General features: G+C 51.0%; 1 protein-coding gene across 6 annotated transcripts in view; it reads right to left on the bottom strand.

The window, feature by feature from the left end:
- LOC121445102 (trinucleotide repeat-containing gene 18 protein) overlaps positions 1-19983 on the bottom strand; it is a 92031-nt gene extending 72048 nt beyond the window's left edge. For all 6 annotated transcript variants that reach the window (XM_041647102.1, XM_041647115.1, XM_041647107.1 and 3 more), the window contains exons 1-2: positions 19610-19983; positions 17369-17799 (exon numbers count right to left, since the gene is read on the bottom strand). In XM_041647102.1, the coding sequence (XP_041503036.1) occupies positions 17369-17555 (187 nt within the window). In that variant the 5' untranslated portion in view covers positions 17556-17799; positions 19610-19983. The remainder of the gene's footprint in view (positions 1-17368; positions 17800-19609) is intronic.
- Positions 19984-20536: the final 553 nt, after the last annotated feature.

The raw sequence follows: 20536 nt of genomic DNA, 5'->3' as shown, positions 1-20536 counted from the left end.
CCTCCATAGATGTAAGGGGTACTGTCTGTAAAGGCCGGGATACAATCCTCTTGGAGAGCCAGTGGCATCCTGCCTGCGCTCTGGCTAAAATCACCAGAAGCCTGAAGTTGACCCTATTTATGATTTAACCATAATCCAGTAGTGTTAGATGAAAAGAAATCCCAGAAGTAAACAAACGGGAAAGTTTTAAACCCCATGCCATTCGGAACAGCCTGATGAAATCTTGCATCCTTCTCGTCTATTCTACCCATAAGTGAAGCAGCAATCTTTCAAATGCATCCAAGTCACCGTACCTGCTGCCATTAACTCATTCAACGCCTGCTCCCCCCTCCAGTGTCCAAACTTGGTGCTACATTATTCCAGACGCTTCAATTTGTCAAATAAAATGTCTCGCATCATTCCCCAAAGGATGAGGGTGAAGAGGTCACACCTGGAATCCCAGCCCTTCAAAGGTGGAGGCAGGAGCACCCCAAGTTCTAGGTCATCAGTGATTCCATAGCTAGCACAGTTCTATGCCAGCCTGGGCTCCATGAAACCAGCTCAGAAAAGGGGGGAGGGGTGGCTACAACATAAGATTACACGGCAAGGTTCACCTGTGACGCCAGCAGTCTGATCTCAATTTTTAAGCCAGCTTGGGATATAAAGTAAGTCCATCTTGAAAGAAAGAAAGAAAGAAAGAAAGAAAGAAAGAAAGAAATTAGATATTTTAGGAGAAATCACAGTCACACTACTTGTATTAAAGTGTACTCGTGGGCCAGCCTGATGGCTCAGCAAGGAAAAGAAGAGCCAACAAGCTCACAACCTGAGTTCAGTCCCCAGCACCCAGATGGTGGTGGGGGAGGACAACTTCCCCAAGCTGGCCTCTGACCTTCACGAGGACATGATAGCAGGCCTCTACACCCAGACGACCACGTGGTAAATAAAGATGAAATCTTTTTTTTTCTGAGTGTGCTTATTATATTTGTACTCTTAAATACTCACTGTCTTAACTATGCACGTACATGTGCATGCGGGCGTGTGCACACGAGCGAAGGCGCCCTCAGAGCTACAGGTGGTTCTGAATTATCCATTGTGGCTGCCGGAATCAAACTCTAGTCCTCTGCAAAAGCCAGAAATGCTCTCGTCTGCTGAGCCAACTCTCCAGCCCCATTTTTATTTTTGAGACAGGGTCTCATTTAGCCCAGGCTGATCCTAACTTTGCTAGGTAGCTGAAGAGGACCCTGAACTCCTGATCACCCTGCCTCCACCTCCTGAGTGCTGGGATTTCAGGGCTGCACCACCATGTCTGCTTGCAGCATTGCTGGGAAAGCCCAGAGCTTCCTGCATGTTAGCCAAGCACCTACCCAAAGGAGCCCCATTCCAACCCTGATTGTTCTCCTGTGCAGTAGGTCATCATTGCTTGTTTCTTACTGTGTCTACTCTTACAAGAGTTTATCAGGGGTATGACTATGTAAGAAAAACCAACGTGATCCCAGCACTCGGGAGGCAGAGCCAGGTGGATGTCTTGAGTTCGATACTAGCATGGTCTACAAGAGTAAATTCCAGGACACGGATAAATCTGTGTCTCGAAAAACCACAAAAGAAAGAAAGGAAGGAAGGAAGGAAGGTTAGGAAGGAAGGAAGGAAGGAAGGAGCGAAGAGGGGAGGGAGGGAGGGAAAAGAAGAAAGGAAAGAAGTCCACAGTCCGTATTCAGATCGGTGCTACCTTTGTCTCTGGGTCTCAGGTGTGCACTGGCACCCTGGAAGCCATTCATCAGAGGAGAAAAGGTCTTTCCAAGGCTAATACACCTGGGACTCGGCACCTAAGGTCTCTGCACAGCAGCTGGGAATCAGGATTCATATAATGACACCGACAGAGAATAAGGCCCGCCCCTCCCCTCCCCTTTCCCAAACAGCTCCAGCTTATGGGGTAATCAGGCTGTCCACATGCCTCCCTTCCCTGCTTACAGGCCCTGCCCCACACTGCTTCCAAAGGCAGCAGGGAAGTCAGCCATGGTGGCTCCAGTCCTTTCCGTCCACTGGGCCGCAGGCTTGGGCGCCTAAAGTCACAGTATTCAAGCTGTGTGTATAGATGCTCAGGTCACCTGTAACCCAGATGTCATAAGGCAGCTAGGCTGCACAGCCAGACCCTGGCTCAAAAGCAAAAAAAAAGTAGACAAGGTGGTGCTTGCCTCTGATCCCAGCACTTGGAGGAAGGTGGGGACAAGATCTGGAGCACACAGGGTCATCTTTGGCTACACAGCCAGCTCAAGGCCAACCTCGGTTAGAGACCCTGTCTTAAAGGGGAAATTAAAAAAAAAAAAAAAATGTAAGCCAGGTGTGGAGGCTCAGGCCTGTAATGCTGAGTCCTGGGAGGAATTTGAAGTTATCTGTACACCAGAAGCAATGCAGTAATGTTCTCAAATAGTCGCAGACAGAAATAGCCCAACAGTTCTTCAGTGGGCGAGTGGGTAAACAAATCTGTGGCACAGCTGTGCAGTGGAGTATTATTCTGCCTTTAAAAAGGGGGGGGTGACACCTGCTCAAGCAAAAGAGCAAATGCTGCACAAGGAACACAGAGGCACCGAGTCACTAAAAGAGGAAGCTGAAGGGTAGGTCCCAGGAGCTGGGGGAGGGCGAAAGGAAGAAGTCGGGGGACAAAGACAGCTGTGTAGTATGCGCGCGCGCACGCACGCGCACTGAACTGTGCAGCTAGAGGTGAGATGAGGGAGGGGCGGAGTAAGAGCTGTGGACTCTCAGCAGTGGAGCACGCACTGTTTCCCGTGGGGGGACAATGGGAACAGGAATGAGCACAAAGGGAGGGGTAGAAAGGGGCCAATGACTAACCAGAGCTTTCAGAAGCCTAGGATATTTTATACCTTGACTAATTCCCATGAGCTCTGTCACGGATATAATTTACAAAAAAAAAAAAAAAAAGCAAGATAAATAAATAAAAGTTGAGTCCGGGATGGGTGAGATAATCCCGAGGGTAAAAGTGCTCACCGAGGTCCGGAGAGATGGCTCAGAGGTTAAGAGCAGTGGCTGCTATTCCAGAGGACCCGAGTTCAGTTCCCAGCAACCACATGGTGGCTCACAACCATCTGTAATGAGATCTGGTGCCCTCTTTCTGGCATGTGGGCATACATGCCAACAGCACATTGTATGCATAATAAATAAATAAATCTTAAAAAAAAAAAGTGCTCACCGAGCAAGCCTGTGTGACCAGAGTTCAAGCCATGGGTGATCCAACAACGAAGAGAACCAACTCCCAAAAGCTATCCTCCATACTCAAACCATAGCAGCTAACCACACACACGCGCGCGCACACGCGCACACACACACCAACTGGTCCAGCTGGTGAGGTGGCTCAGTGGATAAAAGGCCTGCTGGCAAGTCTGATGACTGAATTCCATCCCTGGGACCCACACTGGGAAGGAGAGAGGTGATGCCCGCAAACGGTCCTCTGACCTCCACGTGTGCACCCTGGCACACGTCGCTGGCACACACCCAGACAAATAAATAAAAAGTCATGTTTCTCAAGACTCATTGCTGTTTTGCCTGCATGTTTGCCTGTGTGAGGGTGCCAGATCCCTTGGAATTGGAGTGACACAGTTGTGAGCGGCCATGTGGGTGCTGGGAATAGAAGCCTGTTCCTCCGAAGAACAGTCGCTGCTCTTAACCACTAAGCCATCTCTCCAGCCCCAAAGCAACGCTTCTTTTAAAAAGGTGATTCTAGTGAGAAAAATCCCTCTTAACATCCCCTACCCCCACTCGCCCTCAGCATCCCAGCGACAGCTAAAGCCCGGCTTCTGAATGCTTCGCGTGCCAGCTGTGTGACCCCAGGCAGGCAACCCAACCTCTCTGGGCCTTCCCATACCCTGTAAAATAATCAAGGGCGTTAAGAAGGCAAAGACACTGGAACTCTCCGGTCCCTGGCATTCTGACACTTACCAGGTGACAGCAAGAGCTGGGGCGGCAGGTGTGTAGGCATTCCCTGAGTTTTCGGGGCACAGCGACTGGGGACCTGCGGCTGCTGCTACCTCCTCTGGCCTCCCTGGGCTGAGGCAAAAGCTAGCCTTAAAAAGTCAGCCCCACCCCTAGGAGGAGGGACTAAGGGCTGGGACCAGAGAGATTAAAGCCCATCCCAGCCTCCCCACCCTACCTGCCCCTCCGCTCAAGCCCTAGAACTGCAACCTCCAGCCACCCCCCAACAAATCCAAGCCCCTCAACAACTAGAAATCGGGCACTCTCCCTGGGGTGCATGGGCTTTGTCTCACCCACCACCGGATGTGTTGCCCTGAGAAGTAGAAGCCTAAGATTTAAATAAAAAGAGTATCAAAGGCTCCCAGAGAGAGGTCAAGATCAGCTTAACCAATGACATGCAAATAGTCCACTCAGCCTGGGCCCTGAAGGCTTCAGACTGGTCACAATCAGCAAGCAGGTAATTACAGAGTGACTTCCTCGTGGAAAGAATGCATCCCCTAAGGACCACTCCAGCCTCAGGAGTGACAGAGTTAGGGATGGCTGGACTTCCAAGGGACTGCTTGGGCAAAGTGAGGCGTCACACCAAACAGAAGCCTTAGCACAAGGGCAGAGTTAAGAATTCCTTCACCGGGGCTGGAGAGATGGCTCAGTGGTTAAGAGCATAGCCTGTTCTTCCAAAGGTCCTGAGTTCAATTCCCAGCAACCACATGGTGGCTCACAACCATCTGTAAAAAGGTCTGGTGCCCTCTTCTGGCCTGCAGACATGCACGCAGACAGAATATTGTATGCATAAAATATTGTATGTATAAATAAATTTAAAAAAACATATTAAAAAAAAAAGAATTCCTTCACCGGTTGGCACGATGTCTCAGTAGGTAAGGGGGTTGCCGCCAAGCCTGATGATCTGAGTTCGATCCCTGGGACCCACATGATGAGACAACCAAATATACCCAGGCCCAAGGTGTCCTCTGACCTCTACCTGCACTTCCTGCTTGCCCAGTATTTCACGCGCGCGCTCACACACAAACTTCTTGTTTGCCCACTTTCATATATGTGTCTATACATATACACATATGGACACCCACACTCCCACACACATGCACACATTCTCAATGGCTCACTCTCACACACTAACATATATACAGACACGTACACCCTATCCGCACACATGCACTTCTCAATCGCCCACTGTTTCTCTCTCTCTGTCTCTGTCTCTCTCTCTCTCTCTTTCTCTCTCTCTCACACACACACACGCAAAAGGCTAGTGGGTGTAACTCTAGCCTGCACTAAGACCTGATCTACAGCACCCATAAACCAAGCTTTGTGACACACATAACCCCAGCACCTCAGGAAGCAAGAAAACCATCCTACATAGCTATACAGGAAAAGCCCAAGTCAACCTGGGCCACTTAACACCCTGCCTCTGGATAAACACACACACACACACACAAATAAACTGAACCAGGATATAACACAGCGGCAGACTGCTGATTTTGGGTATGTGAAGCCCTGGGTTCCATCCAGAAAACCAAAACAAAATAAAAAAAACTAGTAAGATATAAGGGATCATGCCCCTGATCCCAGCACTTGGACAGCTGAGGCAGGAGGATCACAAGGAATGGAGGCCAGTAAGAGCTGATAGAGATCCTGTCTCAAACAAACAGACAAGACAATCAAATTAGAATATTTCTGGTCCTCCCAATTTGGGGTAGGGAAGGGCTCAAGACCACAGCTGATTTGGGCGGGGTTTGGTTTGATTTAGTTTGATTGTAGTGCTGGTGATAGAACACAGGGCGTATGGAAAGTCCGGTAAAGGCCTTTGGCTGTCTGCCATACCTGAGGAGCTGTTTTCACCACGGAAGAATTTAAAGTCTCCCACAAGCCCTTGCTGACAAAGATGAAACTATAAAAGGCTGGAATTCACTGGGGAGAAAGGAGTTCTACTTCTGTGAGCCCAGCTCTCTCCACCCCCTCCCCCGAGGCCAGCCTCACCTGTAGGTGGGACCCAAGTGTCTGAGAGACCTTATCGCAAATAACAATGGTTAGTTTAAATTAGCAAATTAACTTTTAAGAAGACAGGAATGCTCAGGGTTGGGTTTAGGCAGAGGAAGAGCCATGTGGAAACCCAGGCACCTAAGCAGCAAGAATACTCTCATTTGTGAATCATACAAGGCCAAAAAGAAAAGCAGCAAAAGCCGGCACCAGAAATGCCTGGCCCCCGGCAATTGCGGGAGAAGGCCAAGGCAGAGGGGCAGACCTCAAAGGCAGCCACACAGCAACAGCTGCCTCCAAACAACAATCAGGGGAGAAGAATATCTTTTTACAGAGATAGCATGGGTTGGGTGACTTCCTCTCACCCTCCAGCTCCCTCACTGAACCTGGAGTCAGGCTGGAGGCCACCAAGCCCCAGCAATCTGCCTGTCTCCACGCCCCAAAGCACTCCAACTACCCAACTACGGGGAAGACGTGAACAGCCTGACCCAGCTTTTGGGTGGGTGTTGGGATCCGAACTCAGGGCTCTTACCTGTCCTTATTTTCAGACACATTCCCAAACAATCCAGGCTGCCTTCAAACTCCATACAGACCTAAGGCTAACACTGAAGTCTTTCCTGACCCTCCTGCTTTTACCTCCCAAGCATCGGATTGGTCAGTACTCTTTCCTTTCTGTCTTAATTTTTGTTTTTTTGTTTGTTTTGTTTTTCGAGACAGGGTCTCTCTGTGTAACAGCCCTAGCTAGCTGTCCTGTAGACTAGGCTGGCCTCGAACTCACAGAATTTTAGCATGCCTCTGCCTCCTGAGTGCTGGGATTAATGGCGTGCGCCACCACCACCTTCTTTCTTAAAATGCAGGGAGACAGGTAAGTACTCATCTCCAACCAGAAGACAAGAGAGAACAAATGACCCTACAGGGATACAGAGAAAAGTCAAGAAAAAGAAACCGCACCAAAATCTAGTCACTACCATCCAAGTCAGGAGAAGTAACAGCCATGAGAGAAGGGGATGCTGTAATAAAAACAACAGCAGCAATCACAATAGGGCTGAGTAGAGTGCTTGCCAACATCCAGGAAGACCCAAGTTCTAGCCCCGGAACTGGCTGTGGTAGTATACACCTATAATCCCAGCGCTCTCTGGAGATGGAGGCAGGAAGAGTAGAAGCTGAAGACTGCCCTCATCCACATAGCAAACTGAGGCCAGCCTGGACTACATGAGGGGGGAAATACATATATATTGCATGTATGTTTGTGTATGTATATGTATATATACACATATATTCTATACGTGAATGACATATATTTTACATATATATACACTTATATATGTATATGTTTAATGGGTTAGAAAATCCCATTAAAGACACCTTAAAAGACTGAGAAATGGAAAGGCAAAAAATAGAAAAGAAAACCAGGTGGCGGTTAATCCCAGCACTCGGGAGGCAGAGGCAGTGAGATCTCTGAGTTCAAGGCCAGCATGGTCCACGTGCTGTCCTGAAATAACCTAACACAAAAAAGAGAGCAGGCATGGGCTGATAAGATGAATGGCTCAGTGGGTGAAAACGATTGTAGCCAGACCTGACAGCTACATCCCGGGACCAAACGGAGGAGGGGGAGGAAGCTACTCCCCAAAGTTGTTCTGAACCACAGAGAGAGAGAGAGAGAGAGAGAGAGAGAGAGAGAACAGAATCATAATACAAAAAAAAAAAATTAAAAGATAAAACTGGACCGGAGACACACACCTGTAATCCCATCACTCAGGAGGCAGACCCAGATGGATCTCTGTGAGTTTGAGGCCAACCTGGTCTATAACATGAGCTCCAGGCTAGCCAGGAAAAGAAAAAGAAAAGGAAAGAAACAGGAAATGCTTTTACCGGAGCAGGGGCCTCAAGATATCTCAGTCCTAGCACAGAGAGAGAACGGTGGGCAGGAAATGATCGAATATGAATAAAAACAGAAACTCAGAAACAATTTAGGACAGGGAGAACTGAACTCTAAGACTGACAGGCAGCCGGGCACTGGGTGCAGCAAACACAAAAGGAGGCCACAGCAGTCCCTTGTGCTCAGTATCTCCAGACAGCTGGATGGGAAGAAAATCCCTAGTCACAGCTCGGGCTTTCTCTGAGCCAGGCGATGCTCTAGGTGCTGCTGCGCCTGCAGTCAGGAAAAATGACTATTACCAGCCATTTCAGCAGAGAGAAAACGGCGGGCCAGTTAGGCAAAATGTCCAACCCACACACTTAGGAAGAGGCCAAGCCATCCCTGGGGTCTCCACAGCCACGTGGGTCACTACTGGGAGGCGCTAAAAGATATCAAGGTATTTAGAGAAGGAGGGGCACCTGGCGTGTAGAGATCAAGAGTCAACGTGAGTGGCCCACGTTTAAGCGGGGTGGGGGAGTGGGGGGTGGGTGTGGTATGAGGCTCTGAGGGTCTGTGGGCAGTTAATGGTTACTGGGGGGTGCTGTGTTGTTTTCTTTAGTGGTGTGGTTAAGATGCTCCTAAAAGTAAGCTGCCACCCAGGTTCAAGAAAGAAACACTAATTAAACTGACTGGTCATGCACAAAAGAAAAAAAGAAAAGAAAAGAAAAAAAGGAAAAAAAGCATGTAACCAGGAGGAAGATTTGGGAAGACGAGCTTCAAAAAACACACAAGTGGATGAGATTAGGTACTGGGGGTCAAATGACTAAAATTCATTATGTACATGAATGAAACAGTCAATGGCTAAAAAAAAGTACCTAGAGTTGTTCACAAGCTAAACAAATAATAACGAAACATTGTACCGGCTTGACCCCCCAGTACCCCTTAAAGGCGGGGGACACTGGAATTTAGTAAAATCACTAGCGGCTAACATGTCAGGGTAGAATAAAGGCATTTTCCAGGCACACCTGGCCTCAGAAGAATGAGGAAGGAGCACGGGGAAACAGGAAGACCCTGAAAACAAGGGAAACGGGCAACAGGAGAAGGGAGATGGAATAATCCAGGACTGGAACCCTGGAGCCTTCAAGAAAAGACAAGGGCTACTTGGGCAGAAGATAATGGCAAATAGGAACTGTGTCCAGAGACTGGAAGGCAAAGAGGGGTTTTTACAAAAAAGAGGTAACTCCAGGAAAATGTTAATTTTATGACATCACTGACTCTAGGACCAAAATTTATAAAGCCATAGTAATAAAAACTGTATTCCATATAGATTGGGGTTGGGATGGAATCAGGGAAGGGGCTAAACCATAATTACCATAACAATAAACACTGACTAGGTCGGCATTCTATCAGGCACAGCGCTTTACTTGGATCATTTAACCCTCAAACACATCTCTCAGAATATCCTATGATCATACTCCATTTTATTTCATTTTTTTCACGTGTGGGTGTTTTCCTTGTATATAAATGTGCCACATTCATACGGTGCCGACGGAGGTCAAAAGACAGCATCAGATCCTGTGGAACAGGCGGTTGAGCTGCTGTGTAGGCGCTAGGAATCGAACTCGGATCCCCTGCGAGAGCAACAAGCATTCTTTACTGCCGGGCCATCTCAGCCTCCTCGTTTTATTTATTGATTTATTTGTTTGTTTAATACTCCCCTTTTTTTTTCTTTTTGTTTTTTTGTGACAGGGTTTCTCTGTGTAGTCCCAGCTATACTGTTTTGGAACTCACTCTGTCTACTAGGCAGGCCTTGAATTGAATTCAGAGATCCGCCTACCTCTGCCTCCGAGTGCTGGGATTAAAATTAAGCACTGCTACACACAGTTTGGTTTATTCCTTTGAGGCAGGGTTGGCCTCCACCTCGCCACGCACTCAAAGGAGGAAGATGACCTTGAACTATCCTGTCCACCATTCCCCCCCCCCCCGCCCCCCTTACAGGTACACACACTACCACGAGCACCACAAGCAGTTAACGTGACTGATAAACCCAGGGCTTCATACATGCTAGGCAAGCCTTAACTGAGCTCTATGCTCAGCCCTGCCTTGGTGGGTGTTGTCTTTAATTTTTTGAGGCAGGATCTCATTATATAGCCCTAGCTGGCCTGGAACTCTCTCACTATGTAGTCCAGGCTAGCCTACAACTCCACAGAGATCCCTTGTGTCTCCCAAATGCAGGGATTAAAGGCATATTCCACTGGGCGTGGCAATGCTGAATAAGAAAGGTCACAATTTTAAGACAAACCTCTGTGATTTCTAGGACAAACCTGAGCAATAGTGAATTCCAGGCCCAGTTGGGCTACCCAGGCAGACCCTTTAAAAAGTCAAATAAGGGCGCTGGAGAGATGGCTCAGTGGTTAAGAGCATTGCCTGCTCTTCCAAAGGTCCTGAGTTCAATTCCCAGCAACCACATAGTGGCTCACAACCATCTGTAAAGAGGTCTGGCGCCCTCTTCTGGCCTTCAGGCATACAGACAGAATATTGTATCATAATAAATAAATAAATATTTTTTTAAAAAAAGTCAAATAAACCAGAACTTAATATGAAAGCATTTTAAGACTGGATATGAGTATGACATCACATACTTGTGACCCTAGCACTTAAGATGTGGAGGCAAGAGGAGGATCAGGAGTTCAAAGCCAGCTCAAGACACACAAAATAGAAGTATTTTAGTCTGCTATTATACAAAAAAAAAGGGGGGGTATTAAATAAGAGCCAGGAGGTGGTGGTGCATGCCTTTCACCCCATCACTAGGGACTCAGAGACAAGCGGATCTCTGTGAGTTGGAGGCCAGCCTGGTCTACAAGAGCTAGTTCCAGGACAGGCTCCAAAACTACAGAGAAACCCTGTCTCGAAGAAACAAACAAAAAAGAATGAAGTAAGCAGCGAGGGCCTAGGAAACCTACTCAGTTGTAGCTGCAAAGCCCTGGGGTCTATCACCAGACCCAAAATATAATAAAAAACCTAGGTTGGCCCCACGTGGCTAAGTACTGTGCTCCAGCCGGAGATAGTTAGAAGGGAATTCCAAAGCCCAGAGAGAGGTGTGGATGAGCCTGAGGAATCTGTGAGTCACCTGCTAATGATGGCCGTAATTGCAGCAATCACTTTCTCAGTAACTTCTGCAGAGGGCTGAGCCTGGGTCAAGCTCCTGGGCTGAGCTTGCTCCATCGGACTTGACCAGGCAAGGAAGCTTTTGGTATTAACTGGTCCACTGTGCAGATGGGAAAATTGAGACTCACAGACCATGGCGGGCACAAAACCTTCAATCTCAGGCCTAGGCTGGTGTGAGGGCTCACAGGACAACTGGCCTCCAAAGCCGAGGACCCAAGTTCAGGGGTCTGGACCCAAAAGGTAGAAGGAGAGAACTGACTCAGGCAATTCGTCCTTTTGAACACACACTTGTGTGAATACACACACGGAATTAGCTGTCATAAAAACAAACAAACCCTCAGCCCTAGAAAAGCCAGCCTCCAGATGAAGCAGTTTCTTATCAAAAAGATTGTAGGATCAGAACCTCAGCTACCTGCTAAGAAGTGCAAAACTGTTAGGAAGGGTACGCAAACCTCTGAGCCACACCCTTAAAGCCTCACTGGGTGATTCTAGGTGGGTTGTTCCACTGAGCCACACCCCAGCCCCTCACTGGGGGATTCTAGGCAGGGGCTCTACCACTGAGCAGCATCTCCACAGTCCTCCTTTTATCTTGAGACAGGATCTCACTACATGAAGGCTTTCATTTCCATCAAAGGTAGATGCCAGGCCTCTCTCCGCTAAAGGCATGCTAAGCACCTCTGGCCTTCCTGGGCTGAGGGTCTGACTCAGTAGTGTGTGCCTATGGCACTGGGTTTCATTGCCAGCAATACAAAAACAAACAGATTAAAGGACCCTGGGGAAAACTTAACACCAAATGTTAGCTTTTCTTTTGTTTTTGTTCTGTTTTGTTCTATTTTTGTTGTTTTGTTTTTGTTTTTAAAACAGTGGTCTCACAAATCCCAAGTACACCTCAACCTATCTCCACCCAAGGAAGGCCAGGATTACAAAGTATATACCATGCTGCGCGGTGGTGCACGCCTGTAACCCCAGCACTCGGGAGACAGAGGCAGGTGGATCTCAGTAAGTTTGAGGCCAGCCTGGTCTACAAAGCGAGTTCCAGGACAGCCAGGACTGCTACACAGAGAAACCCTGTCTCAAAAAAACAAAAAATCCCAAAAAACAAAAAAACAAAACAAAAACCAAAAGTATATGTCACCAATACAGATCTTGAGAACGAACGACCTCAGGGTTTCATGCATGGTTAGTAGACACTGGAATACTTGTAGAGATGGCCTAAAATCTAGACTGCACGCTACACCATGAGGTGGAAGCAAAATCAGGTTGGACAACAGCTGGTCCACCAAAAGGAGTCAAAACCATCCACAACCCAATCACATGGTACCCTTTGTAGGCAGAGGCACAATCTTGACTTCAAGGTCTTTCTCAATTATGTAGTGAATTGGAAGGCCCACGTGGGCTTCAATAGACTCCAACTTAAAAAAAAAAAAGCCATAGCAACACCACCCCCCGGCAATTACCATATAGACTCCTTAAATCCCAGCACTCCAGAGTTTTAGACAGGAGGATCATAAACTCCAGAATGGCCCCAGCTACATAAAACTCTGTCTTAAAAAAAAAAAAAAAAAGGTTGTTGGTGCACACACCTCTAATCCCAGCACTCTGGAGGCAGAGGCAGGCAGATCTTTGTGAGTTCGAGGACGGCCTGGAGTTAGACCATGACAGCTAGAGCTACACAGAGAAACCCTGTCTCGAGAAACTGAAAAGAAAGAAGACAGGCACAGAGGCACACACGTTTAATCCCAGCCAGGTTTACACAGTGAAGTCCAGGCCAACCAGGGCTACACAGTGAGACTTTGTTTAAAAAAAAAAAAAATAGAGAAGGGGGAGTGCCTCGCCCCATCGTGTCCCCCAAACTTTCTTCCATTCTCTATGAACACTTCTAACCAAAACTCAGTGTTCTCGATCTCGATCTCTTTTTCTCCATGAGTGTGTGTGTGTGTCTGTCTGTCTGGAGTTTCAAGGACAAGTTCCCCAGAATCCGTTCTCTCTTTCAACCACAAGGATCCCAGGGATCCAACCCTTTTATCCATTATGCCATTTTGAGAAGCCCTCCCCTTCGCCCTTAACATGCTTACTGTGGAAGAATTTCAAGTTCAGAGAAGTTTGACGTAGTTACCATAACTACTGTGACCTTCGTGGGTTCCAATCTTTGTTTGTTTGTTATCTGACATGGCCTGCTGTCCCCCACAAACATGCCTGGACACCTAAATTCAAAATATTCTTTTTTTTCCACCTGCCCAAGCTATTGGCCAGACAGAGGCAGACATGGCATCCCCTGCTCCTAAATACTTCAGCTTCCTCATTCCTGAAGAGTAAAAAACGGCTCTTAGCCAGGCAGCGATGGGTGTCCGGGAACGCAGTGTGGACCCATCACTGTCAGCTATGCACAGCCCATATTCCAGGTTCACCAACTGCCTCCATGATCTTTGGAGCCGTTTCTTCCCTGGGTCTTGAACTGCACAGTGCCTGTAGCCATGGCGATGTGTTTCCGTTGTCTTAAGCAGTCCAGGCTCTCTGCCCACCTTCGCCTTGCATACCACTGACTTTTTTTTTTTTTTTTTAGGAGTCCAGGCCAGTTTTGTAAAATGGCTGTTTAAAATTCCAAGACTTCATTGCTGGTCTTCAGGGACCTGGTAAGATCTGCCCCGCCCCACAGTCTATCTCTCACTGGGCAGACTGATCCCAGGGCTCTCAGCAGGCTCTCTCTTCTGCATTTTGTCAACCCTTCTGCTCTTCAGACACACAAAGGAGTTCACTCTAGGGATGGCTGAGGTCAAGCCCTCTGACCCGGCCCTTCACCCCAAGGGCCAGACCAGACCCAGGGCGTTTTATTTCCTACATGGCCTGTGTCCCCATTTACAATGATTTCCTCCCCTGATCTGTGTGTTTATTGCCTGGCTCCCACACTAGAAAGTGAGCCTCAAGGAAGAGCAAACCTTCCTGTCTGTTTGGTTCCCTGCCTCAGTTCCAGGCCCCAGTTCAGTGCCCTGGTGAGCTTGGAAATCATTTGCTAAGCAAATGAACAAATGGGGAAGAAAGAAAATCAAGGCTTGGGTTGCCGAAGTACCAAAGGTGCCGACAAGATGGCTCAGGGTAAAGAGGCCCGTGGCCACACCTGAGTCCATCCTAGGCCCCACAGGGTAGGAGACAATCAACTCCAGCCAATTGTCTCTGCAGTGGGGTTTGTACACACACACACACACACACACACACACACACTTAAAATACAAAAAGAAAAACAAAAAAAAAAAAAAAAGAATAGGAGGTGACCACTCCAAACACCAGGGAACCCCAAGGGGCCCTTGGGTTCAGAGCCTTCTCCATTGCTGTCTCTGACCAAAGAAAGAAGGGTTCAAGGAGAAAGGAAGGAAGAAAAAAAGAAAGAACCCTTATCTTCTGGATTCCTTGTCTCCTCAGTCAGTCCTAACTGCTTAATGTTTCTAAATCAAGCCCAGTAGGCTAACGGGATGGGTTCCAGAGTGGGAGCCCATGGCCTATTGTCGAAGGGCCAGGTCAAAGTGCAGTGCCTCCTGTGTCCAGACCTGAGTCCCACCCCTCATTCAGTCCAGGGTGTGGGTTCAGAGAAAATAAGTAGCCAGGTGTGAGATCTTGCTAACAGGATTCTAACATGAAAGACTCAAGAGTCCCAAATCCAGCACATAAGAGTCCAGCCCACTGGTCCATCTCACTGACAGGCTGTGAACGCTGTAGTTCAACAGCAGGACTTAGAGCAAAGAACGAAGGAAGAAGCCTTTGATGCAAACCGGCATGTGCGTATGTGTGCGTAAGTGTGTGTGTGTGGTGTGTGTGTGTGTGTGTTTAAGATACAGTGTCCAGGCTGGCCCCCAACTCCTGCTCCTTCTGTCTTTGCCTCTGTTGAGTGCTGAGATTTGGGTGTGAGCCTCCATAGCTGGCACCTCATTTGTTTTTTGGTTTTGTTTTTTGTTTTATTTCACCCGAGGAAGGGACTAGAGAGCCCTTAGCCAAACCCGTACCAGAGCAGACCACTCTTCCTCCAGCGGACCCTCACTCAGCAGCCCTCCTCCCGCAAGGGTACCAGACAAGTTCCCCCTGCTTGGTGGACTTCATAGGTGCTTCTGCACCCTAGCAGCCATGGGCACGTGCACACATTCCCCAGGGGACCAGACCAATGCTAACAAACACCCCCTTCTCCCCCCAGGCTGTGTGACCCTGGCAAACAGCTCAGCTTCTCTGGCTTTTTATACAAAAGTAAATAAAGATGGCTGGAGAAAGCCGGTAAGATCCAAGGAGCTAGCAGCCAGAAAAAGCACAGGGTGGTGCCCTGCGAAAAGAACTTGCACCTGCACCCCCGCAAAGAAAGCGGAGTGGGGGAGGGTGTCTTCCGCCTCTATCCCCACCAGCCCTAGGGTTGAATGGGGTACAGTCCCATGTCGTGGTTAATGGGATTAAGAATGGCTTCAGCTCTGGGCGTTGACCTGGGGTCCGGTCTCTCTGCCCCATCTGGAGCTGGGGACAAATGGGGCCAGCGGGAAGTCATAGAGAGCTTCGAGGGCCCCCACTCTTCACTCTCTGGTAAGCGAGGCCTCAGGGGGACTGCAGCGGCTTTCCCTCCATTTCCTCCACGCCCTCAAGCCACCCTGTGCATAAGTCGCACAGCTGCAAGCAGAGAAGGACACGACACAGGATTCCAAGGGGTCTTCCAGCTGGACTTTCTAGTCTGTCACCCCATCCACCAGATCGCGAGTTAGGCATCGGAGGCAGTGTAACTGTGCTATGCTACCAGGGTTGAAAAAAGGGCAGAACACTAAGAACGGCGGCAAGGAGTGGCCGGCGCGCTGCTCTCAGCCAGGTCTGGGCCAGATCCCAGGCAGTCCTGGAGCAGGCGACAAGCTGAGACTCAGCCAGCCAGGAACACCCTGAGGTCAGATTCCCAGGCCACAAGAGGAGCCCCTGCCACCACCTCCAGCCAGAACAACTAACCCAGGGACCCCAAAAAGCACGCGAATTCACACATCCATGAAATCTCCAATGGTCCCTCTCAGAGGTTCAAGAGGAGTTGGCCCAAATGGCCTTTGTATCCCAAGGCCATCCCCAAATCGTGCCTTGGGAATAGTCTCTGATGCCCCACTTGGGTCACAGGGCACCATTCTTGTACGAATCTGGTCTTGTCACCACCAACCCCTCCACCCCCCGTGCGGTCGCACCTCAAGCTCTCAAGGGGCACACGCGCACCACCGGGGGAGTTGACCAGGGTCCCTGCGCCCCCGCCGACAGGGATCTCCGTTCGCCCCTCCCCCGCCAGGCACTTCACAAAGGCCCTTTGTCCCGCTGAGTCCCGGACTCCGATTCTAGAAAAGTTCCAGGAGAAAAATCAAAGGCAGAGGCTAAATCGGCGAGCCTCGGTCACCCTGGCGGGCAGGGGGAGAAACTTAAGTGGTGGCTCTGGGCCCCAAGGGTTTCTGTTCCAAGACTTGTTTCAAGGACGAGAAGAGCGGGATCCCTGGGAAAACGACAAGGTAGTGCTTTTAAAGGAAGAGTTGGTGTGTTCTTAAGCCAGGCGCAGAAGCAAGGAGCGACCGGGGAGGGATCCGCTCACGGAGCCGCCACCAGGCAGGTCTGCTGATCCCAGGCTCCCTCTCTCCCAGCGCACGGTGGCTAAGGCTTGCCTCGGCCCTGCCTGGCCCTTTGCTCCTCCCCGAGTAGCCCTAGGAAACCGGTGAGGGACTGGGCCTTCTCAGCCACAACTTCCCGTGCGCCACCGCAGGGTACCCAGTGCAGCCCGTGCTCAGCCGGACTGGCGGCTGGGTTGCACAGACCTGGTACACTCATTTCTTCCAAATAACCAGGGTCCCCAGGATCTTAAGAGTTCACCATAGATCAGGCTCCTAAAACTGAGGTCATTCTTTATTTCCCCCACCCTATCCTTCGAGTTGTGGGACTGCCCGGGACGCGGCTCCACGAGGGGACCGAACCCAAGACCCACCCATTCAACGAGGAGGAAGCTCGCTAAGAAAAGGACCGGGGAACGGGCGTCTCCCGAGGTGTGGAGTTGACACGTTGTTTTGTCGCCTACGTTTATTTTTATTTTTTAATTTTTATTTATTTATCTGGCAAACTCCACTTCCTCAAGAGCCCTTGGACTGGGATTCCCCCAAGGCGGCTGTGACTCTGCAGACACTTGAGCCTCGGGAAGATTGAGACTATCAGTACACCAGGGACAGAAACCGAGACTGTCTTCCCAGAGCCTCGGGACCGACCTTAGCGCTGGGAGCTGAGCCTCCAACACACCCTGGTGAAACAGGACAGAGACTCTCAGCTCCAGTCGCGGAGGTCTGCCCAGGGCTCCCCTCCCCAGGATCCCCCTCAAGGCAGAGGGTGGGTGCCAGCGCAGTGAGCAACACTTACCAGGGTGCGGGTGCAGGTTGAGACCGGCCATGTATTTCCCAGGCGGCAGGGGACCTGGCAAGGCCGAGGAGGGTAAGCGTCCGGCAGTGGCCGCGCCCACGCGGTGGCTGTCCATGGCCAGACCGGACAGCAGCGGCGGCGGGGGGCCGTGGACGGACCGCTGGGGCCCGAAATCTCGGCCATCCATCCTCCGCGGGAGTGCCGCGGTCAGCCTCCCCACCCGGCCCGCCGGCCTCCTTCAGTTGGACTTAAAAGTTCGGCCTCGATGTAGTCCTAGTGTCCTCGGGTGGCGGGCGCTCCGCGGCGTGCATGGCGGCGGCCAGCGGGGCTTGCGCTCAACCACGGGCCAGCGGCCCGGGGCGCACGAACGGCCCGCGGTGAGTCCCCTCCGGGCGGCCGAGCGGAGATGCGCGAGGAGGCGCACACGGCGTCTTGGCGAGGGAATAAGATGGGCCGCGGAAGACACAGAAGAGGAGGAAAGGGGAAAAGGGGGGGGGGGGAGAAAAAAAAGAAAACAAGTTTCAGAAAGTCGCCTCGCCCTTCAGGGTCGGAGAGTAGCGAACCAAGCTGATGGTCAGAAATAAAATCAGGAGTAGCCGCCCCTTCTCCGCGAAAAGCCACAACCTATGGTCCTTCCTCTACCAGCTCGGGGTTCCCAGGGATCTGGCTCGGGAAAACTGCCCTGGCGAGCTGCGTCCCAACCCGGACTCTTGCCTGCTAAGTCCTCCCGAAACTGGGAAAGGCCACTCAGCCGACCGCGCCCGTTCAGCTAAATCCAAACCCGAAGAGTGCTTTATTTTCCAGGAGTCACATGCTCCGGGGGTTTAAAACTGCAAACTCTTTAGAGTTGGTCGAAATGTGTCCATAACGCCATCTGATCCTCAAAGTTTAATATTTAACCTTTTTGGGGACCTCGTCTCCTTTTTTCCCCTGAGTTTTGTGAGCCGCCAAAAATAATAATAAAGAGTGTTTGATTTCGAGGCTTTTTGTTGCTATTTACCAAGGTCAGATACAAAAGCGGGCTTATTTTTAAAGGAAGATCACCGCCCCCTCCTGCTGCCCCCGTTGGGCCACTGGGAGTCGCAGAATCCGAGTCCCCAGGACGTGGCATTCTTGCCCGCGGACTGGAAAAAGTCTCCTCCAAAACAAGATTTGGTTTCATTTTCCAACGCCTGGGCCTAGGAATCACAAGGCTGGGAGGACGTGGCCTGGTGTGGATTTGGGGATCATCAGGGAAGAAAGGGGCTCCTAGGATCTCGCTTCTACTCTAGCTTTGCGACCCACACACCCCCCAAAATAACCTACAAAGGAAAAAACCATAAGAGCGCGGGCCAGCACAGGGGCGCCTCCCCAGAATCGCGTAGAACCCCCTCTAATTCCAGTTTAAGCTGTTTGTTTAAAAGATCTGTCGTTTTCCCGTGGGGGGCAGAAGGAGGTCTCGGAGAGGCCATCCCTTCCTCGCAGACCATCCGCTAGCCCCTGGCAGCTCCAGATCCTGATTCCGAGAGGCCCGGGGCGCTTTAGTAGCGGAGGACTAAGCCAAAGCCACGGGCTCCCGGGTGGCCGCCCTGCGCCAGACCCCAAAGTCCTCTTCCCCCAACTTTGCTAAGGACGCCTATTTTAACGTGGCTTTGGTTACAAACACCCCCCTCCCTTGCTCTCATCAGGCTCTGGTTACCAGATCCGCGTTTACTTTTGAAAAAATCTACGGTCGCCACAGTCCGGAATACGTGTCTCAAAAGACGCGAGGAGTTTCCCGCATGTACTTAAGTATTAAAGATAATATTCTTTAAAGGCAACGTTTTGAAAACGGCACTGCCCAGGCGCCCCACTTTAAGGAAGTCGGGGTGAAGCCCTATGGAGCTGCCTTTACGATGATCGAGAAGCTGGCGTGGCCATCTGCGGAGCTCCTCTGCGTCCTCCTCTACTTTTCTCCTCTTAAATGCAGCTAAAATGGCTGAATTCCGGCTTTTAATTAAAAACAGCCTATAATCGAAACCGTCTCGGCGTCCCCCGGCTAGCCCGCCGCCTGCCGGGAACGAAGTAGGGAACCGCCGCCCTCGGCGGCGCTGCAGGCTGGGAGCTCGGGTGGGAGCCCAGGGCGCAGCGGCGCGCCCTCTCCCCCAGGTCCCTGCCCTCTACGTCCCTTCTGGGGACCCCAACAGTTTCGGGGAACGCATGCCCAGCGGGCCCGAGGGGTGCGCTGCACAAGTTTGGGGAGCATCGGGACCCGGAGCGTACCTGGCGCGGCGGGGCTCCGGGCTCCAGGCTCCGACGGCGACTCCGGCGACCGCCGCGGTTCCCGGCGCGGCTAGGCGCCCGTACTGCCCGCCATCCCTCGGCCGCCGCTCCCCTCCGCCACCCGCAGCCGCCTCACACTTTTTGCCCGCCTTTCCTTTTTTTGGTAGAAAACCGCTCCCCGGGCCGGGCGCGCGGCGCGCCAACTCCTCCGCCCTCCCGCGGCCCTGCTCCCGCAGCCCCCGGAAAAGCCAGCTTTCCTCCCGCCGAGCTCCCCGCTTTTTAATAAAATCCAGGTAGCGCCGGTTTAAAGAATCCCAAATCTCCATATACAGCCCGGGATTGGAAAAGGTACATTACACAACCCCCCTTTCAAGTTCCTCTCGCTGGATCTAAAAAAAAAAAAAAAAAAAAAAAAGCTGGGAGGGGGGTGAGGGGGTTGGGGGAGGGGAGCCTAGCAGGCGAAGAAACACGCATTGTTCCCGGGTGCCCGCCCCCCCTTCGGGCCAGCCCCCGGCCGCAGCGCATTGGCCCCGCGCGCCGCCCATCACGCGCATGTAAACACCTTGGCCCTCAGCCATTCCTATAAAACCAATTACGGACCTCGGGGCTCCAGCAGTTTCCAGGCTCCCCACGGCGGGGCTGAATGATCAAAACTGGTGGTGAGAATTTTTCCGAGCCGTTTCTAGGCAGCCCTCCCCCTCACCAGCTCCAGCAGCCCTCCCCTTCTCCTTCTTCTCCCTTTTCTCCCCCCCCCCCCCCATCCCAGCCCCTCCTCCTGCGTCTGGGCTGAGTGATCAAAATAGAGGAAGATGGTTGTCGCCGCAATCCCGGGCTCTGCAAGGCCTCCTGTCAGCTTCCTCCAGCGGGAGGAGGTGACAAGCTAGCCGGGAAAGGCCGGGAGCTGGCGGGCTGCTCTTTGCGCCCGCG

The sequence above is a fragment of the Microtus oregoni genome, unplaced genomic scaffold (genome assembly GCF_018167655.1).
Source record: "Microtus oregoni isolate MIOR12 unplaced genomic scaffold, Mior012 000003F_ref0000135, whole genome shotgun sequence".
Taxonomy (NCBI): Eukaryota; Metazoa; Chordata; class Mammalia; order Rodentia; family Cricetidae; genus Microtus; species Microtus oregoni.
This window is presented reverse-complemented; position numbering and strand designations above follow the sequence as displayed.